General features: G+C 36.2%; 1 protein-coding gene across 3 annotated transcripts in view; it reads left to right on the top strand.

The window, feature by feature from the left end:
* The window catches only part of LOC148953150 (calsenilin-like), an 82065-nt gene that overhangs the window by 35953 nt on the left and 31407 nt on the right, over nt 1-14705 (top strand). For all 3 annotated transcript variants that reach the window (XM_089087551.1, XM_089087550.1, XM_089087547.1), the window contains exon 3: nt 9382-9451. In XM_089087551.1, the coding sequence (XP_088943677.1) occupies nt 9382-9451 (70 nt within the window). The remainder of the gene's footprint in view (nt 1-9381; nt 9452-14705) is intronic.

Below are 14705 nucleotides of genomic sequence, written 5' to 3'. Positions count from 1 at the left end.
TGGAGGGGGGGGGGCTAGAGGAGGGGGTTACTCTGGGGAATCTTCCCGTGGAGGATGTTTCTTTGGGGTAAGGGACATTTCTATGAAGGAAGCGCCGGATTTCCAAGCATTATTTAAAAAAAAATCAGAAATTAAATAAAAAAAACAAGTTTTTTCAACTGAAAGTAAGAAGCAACATTAGAACTTAAAACGAACAGAAATTATAACGTATGTGAGGGGGTACTCCCCCGAGTCAATACTTCGCTCTTTACGCTAAAGTTTTTTTAGTGCTTTCAAAAGAGCTATCTATTCTAATTAAACGGCCTTTGTGATTTAGGGGTTTGTGAATCAAAATTTTGTTTAACTTTTAACGTAAAGAGCGGTGTATTGAATAAGGAGAGAACCCCCTCATATACGTAATAACATACGTAAGAAAAAAAACAATAAAAAAACAAGCGATACGGCTCAATAGTAATCGAAACTTTTAAAAACGGAATTTTGATGTCAATAAATGTATCAAAAGAATGGGTTTACAATGCTGATTCAAAATATATAAATTTTATTAAGTTTAGTATTACTCATCAAAGGCTACGAGCCTGAGAAAATTTACCGATTTTTAAAGAGGGGGGAAACATCCCCTACAAGTGAAAAAAATTTTAATGAAAATCACACCGTCAGATTCAGCGCATCAGAAAACCCTATTACATAGGTTTCAAGCTCATATCTGCAAAAATCTGCAACTTTGTATTTTTTGGCAGAAGAAAAATATAATTACTTACTTACTTACTTACTTAATTCCCATCCGGCCGGATTGGCCGACTCGGGGCTTCTCCTCTGACTGAACTATGGCAAAGCCTCTTATACAAGTCCCTGTTCGCTGCAGTCCGAAGAAGTACCGACAGGGGATGACTGGGAAAGCTTTCCCTCCAGCGCTTGGGAGGTCGTCCTTTTGGGCGGGAGGCATCAATCCTTCCTTCGAACGCCATTTTTGGAAGTGGGGCTGGGGACATCCCCTGAACGTGGCCTAACCATCGAAGCTGTTGAAGCTGGATGGTCTGCATGATGGTCTGGGAATAGTTGAGCGAAGACAATAGCCGTTCATTTGATATTTGGTCAAGGTAGGTGATGCCAAGCTTCCTGAGGGATTTTGTTTCAAAGGCCGCCAACCGGCGTTTGTCTTCTACTTTCAAGGTCCATGTCTCTGCTCCGTACGTTGCTACTGAAACCGCAAGAGCTCGAAAAAGGCGTGTTTTTAGTTTCAGCGACAGATGTTTGTTTTTCCAGATCGATCGCAATGACTTGAAGCATGCTGAGGCAAGGGCGAGGCGTCGTTTAATGTCTTTTGAGGAGTCGTTCGTGGACGTCAGCTCACTTCCTAGGTAAACGAAATGTTCAACCCACTCGATCTCTTCCCCCTGGATCATAATTTTGCTGGGTTGAAGGCCTGTATCTGTATGCCGCGTTACCTTCATGGCTTTTGTCTTGTTAGCATTGATTTTCATCCCAAAGGAACTAGCTGCATGATCAATATCGTTAGCGCTTGATTGCAGTTCCTCTAGTTGTTCGTTTAGGCGATTAATGTCATCAGCGTATGCAAGCAAGTCAAAAAAGGTGTCCACTCATGAGTGCTCCCGGGTCATTGGGCACCAGTGCCAGTACAGCATTCAGGAATAGGCAGAACAGAGTGGGGGAGAGTAGGCATCCTTGCAGCACTCCTGAAGAGGCTGAGAATTCTTCAGTAAAGCCTTCGCTGGTCTGCACCATGCTTCTCGACTTCTCGTACATGCTCTTGATAATGTCAATAATGTCAGTGGGAATACCGTAGTGTGCCAGGATGTGCCATAGGCCATCTCGCCAAATTAGATCGAAAGCTTGTTTGAAATCGATAAACAGCTGGTATAGCTCTTTCCCGAATTCCAGGTATCTTTCAATAATTTGTCTGATCACAAAAATTTGGTCTATGGTGGATCGGTTTTGACGGAAGCCAGCTTGATATTCAGGAATTACGTGTCTTGTCAGGTTTCTGATCCGATCAAGGAGAATTTTCGTAAGGATTTTAGCTGGTTGGCAAGTAAGCGATATGGGTCTGTAGTTTTCGCAGTTACTTTTAGATCCTTTCTTGTGCAAGGGCACTATGACAGATTTCGACCAAGACTCGGGGAAGTATTTCATTTCCCATACAGCTGTTACTATTTTGTGGAACAGATCAACGACGATATCAGATTCCACTTTTAGCAGTTCTGCCTGTATACCGTCTATTCCGGGTGCCTTATTTGACTTGAGGGATTTGAGTGCGGCTTCTACTTCTCACCTGAAGGGTGGTGGGGGTGGTTCCTCATCTCTGTGTGCTGGGAACTTTCGAAGCACTTCAGGATCCGGGTTTACTGTGAGATTAAGCTTTCCCTGGAAGTGTTCTTTCCAGCGATCTTGGATTCCGGCACAAGTAGTGATTTTGTGTCCATTTTTATCTAAGAGATCGAGGCACTTCGCTTCTTTGCGGTTTGTCAGCTCTCTAGCACGTTTGAACATGAGGTGTGAGTTACCCCTACGGGAGTCCTCCTCACACTGCCAACATTTTTCAGTAATCATGTCTTTTAGTGCTTGGCGGGTTTTCTTCTCAATTTGACGTTTAAGGTTTTTGAATCTATCCTTGCTTTCTCGATCTTGCTTGTTTTGGAGAGTTCGTTTCTCGGTACACATATCAATAATCTCCTGGGTAATCCATGGCTTGTCTTCTGCAGATTTACGGCCGAGGACGAGCTCAGCTGTCTTGCATACGGCCAGGCTGCTTTGCGAAACAAGTAGATCGATGTCGGCTGGACTCAGCAGATCAGGTGTTTCTTGCAAGGTCTTTGACAGTCGTTCGTTGAGCTGCATTCTGTACTCTTGTCTCGTCTTAAGGTCTTTAAGGGCTTCTATCCGGAATCTCGGAACTTTTTGTTTCGGCTTGACAACGGCCTTTAATCTTAGGCGAAGTGATGACATGAGGAGATTGTGATCCCTATCAAAGTCCCCACCTCCTAGCGTCACTGTGTCTGTGAATGAAGATTTCCATCGGCTGGATACCAGTATATAATCTATCATGTTGGCAGTCCTTCTATCGGGGGACCACCACGTGACTTTTCTCTTTCGTCTGTGCTTCAACATTGTGTTTGTGATAAAAAGCTCGTTATCTCGGCAGAATTCAGTGAGTCGTTCTCCTCTGCCGTTGATCTGTCCGATCCGGAACTTGCCCATGACATCTTCGTTTCCGCTATTGTCACTCCCCCCGATGGCATTGAAGTCCCCAAGAACTAACACAATGTCTTTCTTCAGAATGGTGTCGACAAGGCTCTAGAGCTTAGAGTAGAAATCTTCCGACTCTTCGTCCGACCTTGATGAATCTAGAGCACAGACCTGTACCTCGGAGAGCTTTTTGAACTTACTTTTGAGTCGGATCATCATTAATCTCTCTGAGGCAGACACCACTGATAGAAGAGATTTCCTTGCTGCTTTTGTCAGCAAAAAGACGACTCCTTGTCTGTGTGTTCCGTCTTGTCTTCCAGAAAGCAGGAGGGTTGCGTCTCCTATCTGTTCTTCGCTGATACCTGGTAGATGAGTCTCTGATAGGCCGATGATGTCCCAGGTGTAACGGTGTGTTTCACGGAGGAGCATGTCTTTCTTTCCTGGTTTCGAGAATTTCCGAAGATTTAAAGTGCCAATCCTGGTGGTAATTTCTGTTGATAAAACCGGTCTAGTGTCCGTTTGTAACGGACTTGCCAAACTTTGTCTTGATTCGTTTCCAACGCTGTTGGCTGTCAATACATCGGTTGCCCCGGACGCGTTAGCTTGTCCGTCGGTTTCCCCGGACGCGGTAGCTTGTCCGTCGGTTTCCCCGTACGCGGTAGCCCTATTTCGTGTTCTCATATAGAAGTTAGTTACGTAAGTTAATTTGGAAATTACGTCATAACCAAATTTAGAGACATCCATTTAGCAAAAGAAAAGTAAAATTTTTATGCAAATTTTATTTATTCAATGACGGTGAGCCAAAATAAAAGCTGCATTAACTAAAAAACGATCAGAAATTAAATAAAAAAAAGAAGTTTTTTAAACTGAAAGTAAGGAGCGACGTTAAAACTTAAAACGAACAGAAATTATTCCATATATTAAAGGGGCTGTCCCCTCCTCAACGCTTCGCTCTTTACGCTAAAGTTTTTTATCGTTTTAAAAAATAAAGTTGTGAGACAGAGTCAAACTTTGGCGTAAAGAGTGAGGGGTGGAGGAGGGGACAGTCCCTTTCATATACGGAATAATTTCTGTTCGTTTTAAGTTTTAATGTCGCTCCTTACTTTCAGTTTAAAAAACTTGTTTGTTTTATTTAATTATTATAAAGAACGAACGCTAGCTTATAATAACTGATATATTAAGTAAGTTTAGGGAGCTCGGTGGTAAAGCCACTAGACCCCGGTTATATTAAAGACCGAACTATAGCCTATAGTAACTGAAGTATAAAGCACACCATTTTGAAAAAAAAGGTTTTCAAATAAAATCAACTTTTACAAAAAAAAATATATTAAAGAATGAACAACAGCCAATAGTAATTAAAGAACTTATGCTACATAGAGAATGACTGAAACAATTAAAAATTAATTGAAAATTAACTTTTTATGTTCCGTTTCAAATTTCTTTGTTCCAATGTTTTTGAAAAAGGCCTCTCATTTTGTCAAATACGAAAAGTTGTAAAGTACTTACTATTGATAACACTGATCTTCTATACTTATATTGTCAACACATCAATCGAAATGAGAGGATATCTATATTTAGATGTCATTTATGGAACGTTTGTTTCCGTCTATTATTATATAAAAAAAACAAGTTTATTTTATCTGAAAGTAAGGAACGACGTTAAAACTTAAAACGAACAGAAATTATTCCGTATATGAAAGGGGCTGTCCCCTCATCAACGCCTCGCTCTTTACGCTAAAGTTTTTTATTGTTTTAAAAAAATAGATTTGTGAGAAAGAATCAAACTTTAGCGTTAAGAGCGAGACGTTGAGGAGGGGACAGCCCCTTTCATAATACGGAATAATTTCTGTTCGTTTTAAGTTTTAACGTCGTTCCTTACTTTCAGATAAAATAAATCGTTTTTTTATTTAATTTTTGAACGTTTTTGAATTAATGCATGTTTTGATTTTGGCTCACCGTAAATGAATAATTAAAACAAAGTTTGCATATTAATTTTACTTTTATTTGATTAAATGGCTTTCTCGAAACTTGTTTAATTTTATTTACGAACGTTTTTATTAGGAATAAATATACATAACTTACGAATTAACTTACGTAACAAATTTTTATGCTCATATATTTTTAATACGTATATAATGGGGGTTCAGACCCTAGTCAATACCTTGCTCTTTAAGCTAAAGTTCAAATTTTGTTCCAATTCTTTAAAAATTACCCCTTAATCACAAAGGCCGTTAATTAGAGTAAATAGCTCTTATGAAAGTACTAAAAATTCTTTGGCTTAAAGAGCGAGGGATTGACTAGGGGGCGAACCCAATCATATACGTAATATTTTCTGTTCGTTTTAAGTTTTGATGTTGCTCCTTACTTTCAGTTGAAAAACTTGTTTTTTTTATATTTAATTTCTGATCTTTTTTTTAATAATGCTGGGAAATCTGGCGCCCCCTTCATACCAATGTCCCTTCCCCCATGAAAACTTCCTTCGTGGAAAGATCCTACCACATAACCCCCGACCCCCCCCTAACAGAAAAATCCCCCCCCCCTGAAAAGATCTGTATACTTCCCAATAAGCAATACTTAATGTTAACATTGGATAAAGTTCATAACTTTCAGCCCTCCCCCCGGAGACTTCGGTGGATTAAGACATATTTATCATATTTTCGACCATGCTGAACAAAATGGCTATCTCAAAATTTTGATCGGGTGACTTTGGGAAAAAACTGAGCGTGGGAGGGAGCCTAGTTGTCCTCCATTTTTTGGTCACTTAAAAAGGGCACTAGAACTTATAATTCCCGTTCCAATGAGCCCTCCCACGATATTCTAGGACCACTTGGTTGATACGACCACCCCTGGAAAAAAACAACAAAAAAAACAAATAAACACGCATCTGTGATCTTTCTTCTGGCAAAAAAAGGCAAAATTTCACATTTTTGTAGATAGGAGCTTGAAACCTCTTCAGTAGGGTTCTCTATACGCTGAATATGATGGTGTGATTTTCTTTAAGGTTCTATAACTTTTAGGGGTCTTTCCCCCTTTTTTCGGAAATCAACCAAATTTTCTCAGGCGCGTAACTTTAGATGGGTATGACTAAACTTAATGAAACTTATATATTTGAAATCATCATTAAAATCTAATTCTTTTTATGTATCTATTGGTATCAAAATCCCGTTTTCTAGAGTTTCGGTTACCATTGAGCCGGGTCGCTCCTTACTTACAGTTCGTTACCACGAACTGTTTGATAAACGTTTTTTAATAATGCCTATCATTCCTATACTTGGCATGTATCCCCTGCCACAGGCGGGATTGAACCCGCAAACCTCCTATCATGAGGCACACTTTCATCCACTATATTGTGACAAGGTGTTCAATGATTTGGTTTTCCATAAAGCTGTGGCAATCAGCTTTTTGTTTTACGTTGTTGATAGCGATGAATATATCAGGTGTTTTTTTTTGAAGGGTGTATAGCCTAAACAAGTTTGCTTCTGGTGGTTGATTTTTTTATTTGTTTGATCTAAATAAAAAACCCTTCTTTCTATTATTATTATTATTATTATTATTATTATTATTATTATTATTATTATGTGTGGGAATTAAAGCTGTAGCTTTAATGGCAATCTTTGATACTTTTCAATTGTATAGTTTTAAATTATAGTGCAGATAGGACTCTGTTACCATTATACGTTAATGTACAAGTGTTCGGTTTTATATGCAAACTCAAAGAGACACATTGTTAGAGGTAATTGTAAGAACAAATTCTAGCCCATAGTAACTGAAATATTAGAATAGATCTTAATAGGCATGAAATATTTGAATAAATCACCATAAGAATACTGATGCAAGACGTTTGTCTTTTGACAAGTTTTACAATAAAGAACGAACGCTAGCTTATAGTAACTGAAATATTGATTAATGGTAGTAGTTTTAGTGGCAGTGATATCATTGATAAATCCGAGTTGTAGCAGTAGCTAGCATTATAATAAAAAACGAAGTCTAGCTTATACTAACTGAAATATTAATCAAACAGTTTGTGGTAACGAACTGTAAGTAAGGAGCGACCCGGCTCAATGGTAACCGAAAGTCTAAAAACCGGAATTTTGATACCAATAGATACATCAAAAGAATTAGATTTTAATTGTGATTTCAAATATATAAGTTTCATCAAGTTTAATCTTACTCATCAAAAGCCACGCGCCTGAGAAAATTTGGCTTATTTTCGAAAAAAGGGGAAAAAACCCTAAAAGTTATAGAACCTTAATGAAAATTACACCACCATATTCAGCGTATCAGAGAATTCTACTGCGAAGGTTTCAAGCTCCTATCTACAAAAATGTGGAATTTTTCATTTTTTGCCAGAAGATAGATCACGGATGACTGTTCATTTTTTTAGTTTCTTTTTCCCAGCGATAATTGTATTGACCCAGTAGTCCTAGAATATCGTGAAAGTATTCATTGGAAACGAAATTGAAATTTCTAGTTCCCTTTTTAAGTGACGAAACAGATTGGAGGGCAACTTGGCCCCCTCCCACGCTCTTTTTTTCCCGAAGTCACCCGATCGAAATTTTGAGATAGCCATTTTGTTCAGCATAGTCGAAAATCTAATTAATATGTCTTTGAGGATGACTTAATCCCCCACTGTTCCCGGGGGAACAAGATTAGTTCAAAATTGTTGAGAATTTAGGAATTATAAAAAAATTAAGATATTTATTGTATTTCTCACTTACAACCACATATCCTTTTTTGTGTTTGGATGAGTAATTTTGCTGCAGTGATTATGCCAATAAAAGTCTGCCAAAATAATGCAATTCATCTTCTCATTGATAAAACTGCGCGTAAAGCAGTTAGGGACAAGTGAGAATCAAATAAGTATTAAAAATACCATCTTCTGGTATTGTGTGTTTTTTACGCAACTTTTTCTGCTTACCAGGGTATTTGTGTTGAGTATTTAGTCTGATTTTCTAACTTTTTTATTACAAGACCCTCTCTCAATTATCTTTTAACAAGTAGTTATTCGAATTTATGTGCACTTGGATTTGAGTCACTCGTTTTGGCTTCTCTTTAATTAAACTGAGAATTTAAATTATTCAAGACACTTGATAATGAATATAGGAACATACTTTGATATTTTCTCTCATTTAAGAATGCCGCATTCATACCAAAATATTTGATCGTAATGAATTTCTTTTCTTGTTGTGCTCCGTAAGAGGTCATTACTGTTTTTTTTACCTTTTATTTCTTCTTTCGTTTTCTTATATTTACGAGCTTTATTATGTTTATTGTGTTTTACTTTAATATCTTTATAATATCCAGCCTATAGCAGGTTGTGTTTGTTTGGCTACAACTTTTATTAAAAAAATTAGTTCTTAATCCTAATCATCAAAATTCCTGCTTACTCCCATTTAAATATAATTACTGTAGGTCTATTAAAAACTATAGGATCCTGGATTTTGGAAAGCTTCATATTTTGTAATTTACATTAGCATTTAATAAACAATCATAAGTACGGGGCAATCTAGAGGCACAGAGTTAGGAGTTTCTATTTTGTGTTCAAATACTATTGAATGAACTTCACGCCTGTATTTAGTATCTATTAAATATTGTTGTCCTTCAGTATGGAAATATTGGTGAAAATACTTCGTTTTAATAACCAAAGGTAATTTTCTGTTATAGCGCCTATGTTAAGATCTTCATCCATTGACGCATGATAGAATCGGTTTCTTCGTTAGTTTCTTTCAGCTTAGCTGAAAGACAAAGAGAAGTGACAGAATAGATGGGAAATATGGAATTTGGGCTTTATATTTTCACATTAAGGGGGGAGGTGGTTGTAAAGTATTTGGACAGTGTGAAGTAAGAAAACAATTCTTACTTCCTAATATGCAGAATAATTGTACCTTGTATATTTTGCAGGCAGACCCACTATACTTTACCCCTCCCCCCTAATGTGCAAATATATATTACAACTTGCTTTCTAAATAGTTTTATTTTCATCATATTTTGTGATATTTCATTATGATTAGTAAAAAAAACAGGTTCTTCTTAGATGAAGGACTTAACATAGGCGCTATAACAGATAAATAGCTACCCAAATATCGTTTAACCCGTCAAAAAATAGCACTGAAGAATCTAGAATCTGGAAATATTCATTTATTCAAATAGCACACTACTTTTTTCTTTTATTAACAGGGCTGTCCTACAGGAACTATCGACGAGGATTCGTTTGTCAACATTTTTACGCAGTTTTTCCCTTTAGGAGGTAAGACCTACAATAACGTCTTTGAATAATGTAACTCATTCTTAAAGTAAGGAACAGTCACATATTCAGACGAGCTAATGGAAACCAGAAGTGAATAGTTTGATATTCCTGTCTTTCCTCTCTTGAGGATAAAGAAACTTTAGATGCTATTTTTATAACAAACTGCTGTGAAAAGAGAAAACAAGGCGTCTATTTTGATTTTGGGAAGGTATTCAAATATCTCTTCCTTTTCTAACTATAAGTGTCAGCACAGTAGCGTTGACATAGTAAAGAGCGAGATGCCTCTCATGTACAACTTAATCCTTGCCCGTTGGCTAAGCAGCTTCAAAGGCACCTTGACCCTAACTAGTATGTGTGCATCCTTCTTGCTGGATCTTGTTTTTGTTACCCTTTACGGCTAATGCCATACAGAAGTTCTTTGACCCTTTCAAATAATCCCCTCCCAATAATAGAAACGTCATTTCCTGTAAATATCCTTACATTAGGGTATTTTTATCTTACCATAGAAATTTGTTTTGTATTTTATTATGAAATAAATGTACAACATACCTTCAGAAAAAACAGATTTCATTCTTACAATACTTTAAATGTCTTATGCACAGAAAGCATCCTAAAAAAAAAGAAAAATGAGAAAAATATAAATTTTATTTTGCTTAAAAACAACTGAGCAAAAATAATTTTTACAACAGCCTAGACATGGATTTAATTAGACATTCTTTGTCATAAAATAAACAAATAAAACAAAATAAAAATGAAGTTTACACAAAGAAAAAAGGCTGTCTTGTCAAATAAATACATTTGTGACTTTGAATTAAGTTTACTATTCTATAGTAAACCTTTTCGTGGTTATGCTTCTTTTTAATTCTATTTCATTAGAAGGTGTTGAAACTTGGTACATAACCTCGTTTTTCTTTGGTAATTTGCAAAGAAATATTTAGAATTAGTGAATCAGTAAATGATTTTTCCAATTGTTTTTCACTGTTCCGTAAGGAATAGCAAGTGAGGAAATAACAAAAACATTTATTATATGGTGGACTAATGAAACAGAATTAATTATTACAAATACATTCACATATATAATAAGATTCCTCGGAGGTGTTGGTGGTTCTATTTTTTAGTATTATACCGAAAAAAAACGTTAAAAATATATTTTGCCTTCAGTAAAGTGTAGATGGCAGTCCAGTACAAGGGGATTTGTGGGTTCGGCAGTCTAGTTCTTACTTACGGTAATTTATGTCTTTTTCAAGTTTTCACTCTAGGTTCAATGTATTCATTCACAGTTTTTTCTATTCGTGTTAAGTTTTTCTTTATTTGAATTACTTATCTTAGGATCCCATCTAACTCAACCACCGTTTCACTCAGTCCCGTTCAGCTCAACCCATTTAACTCAACTCTCGCTCAAATCAACCACCATTCAGCTCAACTCCCATTAAACTCAAACCCCGTTTCACTTAGCCCCGTTCAGCTCCATCCATTTAACTCAACTCTCGTTCAAATCAACCAACATTCAGCTTAACTCCAATTCAACTCAACCCCTATACAGCTCAACCCTCAATCAACTCAACCCCGGTAAAATTCAACTCTCATTTAACTCAGCTCAACCCCATTTAACTCAACTTTCATAGCACACAATTCTCATTCCACTCAACACCAATTCAACTCAACCGCTCCAACATATTAGGAAAGGTTGAATGTAGATTGGGTTGCAGGGGGGTCAGAGTTGGGTTGCATACCGTTGAATTGAAGTGGGACTGAGTTGGTTAGGATTGAAGTTGCACGGGAATTGAATTTACCTGAGTTGAGTTAGACGGAGGTGGAGTGGAACAGGCGTTGAGTTGGATGAGGTTGAAGGGAATGGGTATAGGTTAATTATAGGTTGAGCTGAAGGGGGTTGATTTAAACGACTGAGTCACATGGGGGTTGATTTAATGAGTTACAAGGGTTGAGTTGAACGTTGCTGTAGTTAAACAGTGGTTGAGTTATCCGCACACCTTTATTTTAAGTTATGCTAACTGTATGTTTCGTTTATCGATTCACAGTAATCCCTGCTCGCTTTCAGTTATACTTATTGTATGATTTTATTTCTGCTGGTTGTTTGGTTTTAGTTTGGCTATTTACTTTACTTTTTAAAAATTTTCTTGGAAAAGCTTTTAAAATTGTTTTCAATAGTGAATCTAACCCAGAAATGTAGGCTACTCAATTCTTGGTCCCTCATAACACCGGTATGTCAGGTTCAGGAGGCTTAACGGCGTGACAATTTTGTATTAGTAGTATGGGTCCTTGCTGTGTAATGGGCTCAAAGAAAGTGTACATTCCATAGGTATATGCTTGGGCACCAGCAAAATCTCTTAAAAGAATCATGTCAAGGGCAAGTCTGGAATTATTTTCTGGGGGAAGGGGAAAATGTTTTAAGAGAATAGTATTAACTATAAAATTTTATATTTTTTAAAAGTTACACTAACCTGCACTTTCTTATTCATATTTATCTTATTTTAAAAGAGAGAAATCCCCAGTCTCTATCTTATTGGACATCTATGCTTTATTTAGCTATGGATTTTTTTTCGCCGTAGTTGATACCGCTATCATGTGGTTTTTGGTCAAAACGCTACAACTCTTTCAAAAGGGAATATGATTGAAAGGTTGTTATTGTTTTCTATCATTTCCTCTTAAGAAGCAAAAATAAAAATAAATTGTCCCTGTTCAAAAAATTTCATAGTTATTTTTATATCAAAACGCCATGTCTTCTTTCCTTGCGAGTGACCATGACGTAACAGGCCATGAAGTTCTGGCTTATAGACTCGCATCCGTGTTGCAACTATCATTTTACCGAAGATAGAAACCTGCAAATCCTCTTAGGGGTTATAATGATTGTTTAAAAAAAAATTACATTATTTATAATTAATTTAACTTTGGTTAGTAATTTTCCTTGTGTTTTTTGTAATAATTCTCACACTTGTTTACATGAAAAATGCTTTTATGTTCGGTCTAATTTTGTGACAGCTGAATTTATTTTTATAAGTACCTGAATAATAATTGGCACGTAATAGATAATATTAATAATAAATAAATGACAGTTATTAACTAGCTGAAAAATTAGAAAAAAATAATCTAAGGATCATCTCTTGTCAGGGAGTTACCCATGTCCATACAATAGGCCTTGTCTTTTACTATCTCAAACACTATTTAAATATTTAGCCGTATTGTAACGGAATCTGGTATATTTAATTTAAAAGTACAATTAGCATTAATCTAGTTTCTATTTTGAAAGTAGCTCAATATTTATTTTGAAGCTTTGGTTAAAAGCGTTGCTAAGAACACCGTTAAACTCGACATTTTGATTCTAGATATTTGAATTTGTTTATGGTTTAGTATTTGGACAGCGCTTTACTGTGTGTCAACAAACTTGGTTCGTGAATAAAATCATAAAGCTTAACTGTGTGTATATAGTACTTTAAATGCAGTGTTTCATTACCAAAATAAATCCTGAAGAAAATTGTTTCCGCGGATTATGAAGATAATTTCCAAAAAACAGATATATGCAAAAATAAACCATAGTAACAATGTAAAATACATCGGCCCTCGCGAGATATAATCGGTAGATATCGCCTTTAGCTCTAGTTTGGGGCCCTTGCTTGGCTTTGGCTAGTGCCTGGGCAAAGGAACCTTGCAGATGACCTCATAAAGTTTGGGTTAATGCTCGAGCTTTTGGCCCTAGGTGGCGGAACTCACTTCGCTTGGAATGGTGCATATGTTCTTTGGACCTCGCAAAGCTTCACTATTGCACTCCCTTACTAAAAGAAATCAGAATATTCATAAAATAAGTGGAAACAAATTATATAAAGTAAATTCATGATTTGAAATCATTATATAAGCGTACAAAAATTTTGTATACGTATGTATACATAAATTTTCTAGGAAACAGCCTCATGTTTTAGGATTTTCTAGCCTGAAAAAACGATCAAGATAGGTTAATGCTCGAGCTTTTGGCCCTAGGTGGCGGAACTCACTTCGCTTGGAATGGTGCATATGTTCTTTGGACCTCGCAAAGCTTCACTATTGCACTCCCTTACTAAAAGAAATCAGAATATTCATAAAATAAGTGGAAACAAATTATATAAAGTAAATTCATGATTTGAAATCATTATATAAGCGTACAAAAATTTTGTATACGTATGTATACATAAATTTTCTAGGAAACAGCCTCATGTTTTAGGATTTTCTAGCCTGAAAAAACGATCAAGATAGGTCCAGAGTTTGTGAAAATTCGTTTGGAGTTTTATTTTGGAAACAAAATTCATGTGAGTGACGTCATATTTATATACATTTAAAGAACAAAAAAATATGCCGTTTCCCCCTCAGTAGTGGTCGTATCTGTTTTGGTATTTATGACGTAATACAAAATTACAAAAATTGACAAACTACTCTAAACAGCTAAAGAAAAAGGCATGGGACAAAAAACAACAAAATGATATTAAACTGTAAACAAAAATGTTGCACAATAAAATTTCGGTTAGAAGACAAAGCAAACTTACAACGGAAGGAAGGAACGCGTTAGTTTAACGCGCGTGAGCGGTTAGATGACAAAGCGAAATTACAATGAATGACGGAACGTGCTAATTTAGATTGAAGAATGAATATTTAGTATTTATGACACGTGCAAAATTACAAAAGATTAAAAATGTCTCTGGACAGTTAAAGAAAAGGGTATGGAACATGAAACAACAACAAATAGCATTGGATTGCAAAAGAAAATATGACCTAAAACTAAAAAATAATACGATAATTATACTATTGCGTAATTTGGATATTTCAGAAAATTACAATATAAGGAACGTGTTATTGTAGCGTGTGTAAACGATATGCAGGAAGGAGGAATTGAATTCATGATAGAATTTCTAAATCTAACAGAAGTTGCTGATTTGTCACTCTATGACTTGCAACTAACGAATAAAGTGATGATTGCGCCAATTTGGTATCTATGACACCAGGGTCAAATAAAGGGCGATTGGGATGATTGGGGCCAATCGGGCCCCGCGTTTGAAAGGAAGTTTCCCTTTGTTGAGACACCCAACATTTTTTGCTAATATAGCCAAAACAAGAATTTTCGCGTAAATATTCCAAACAAGGTACATAATACCTCCCTCAAAAAAAAAACATTTTAGTTGTATCCCCTCTTAGGTAAACCCATAGTCGTATCATTGCTCAGTTTGGTAATTCAGCAAAGCCTAAAATATTGTGACACGACATTACTTGC

The sequence above is a fragment of the Artemia sp. Qi Xiang Cuo genome, chromosome 4, assembly GCF_049724085.1.
Source record: "Artemia sp. Qi Xiang Cuo chromosome 4, ASM4972408v1, whole genome shotgun sequence".
NCBI lineage: Eukaryota > Metazoa > Arthropoda > Branchiopoda > Anostraca > Artemiidae > Artemia > Artemia sp. Qi Xiang Cuo.
Note: the sequence above shows the minus strand (reverse complement) of the source record. Positions and strands in the feature narration are given on the sequence as shown.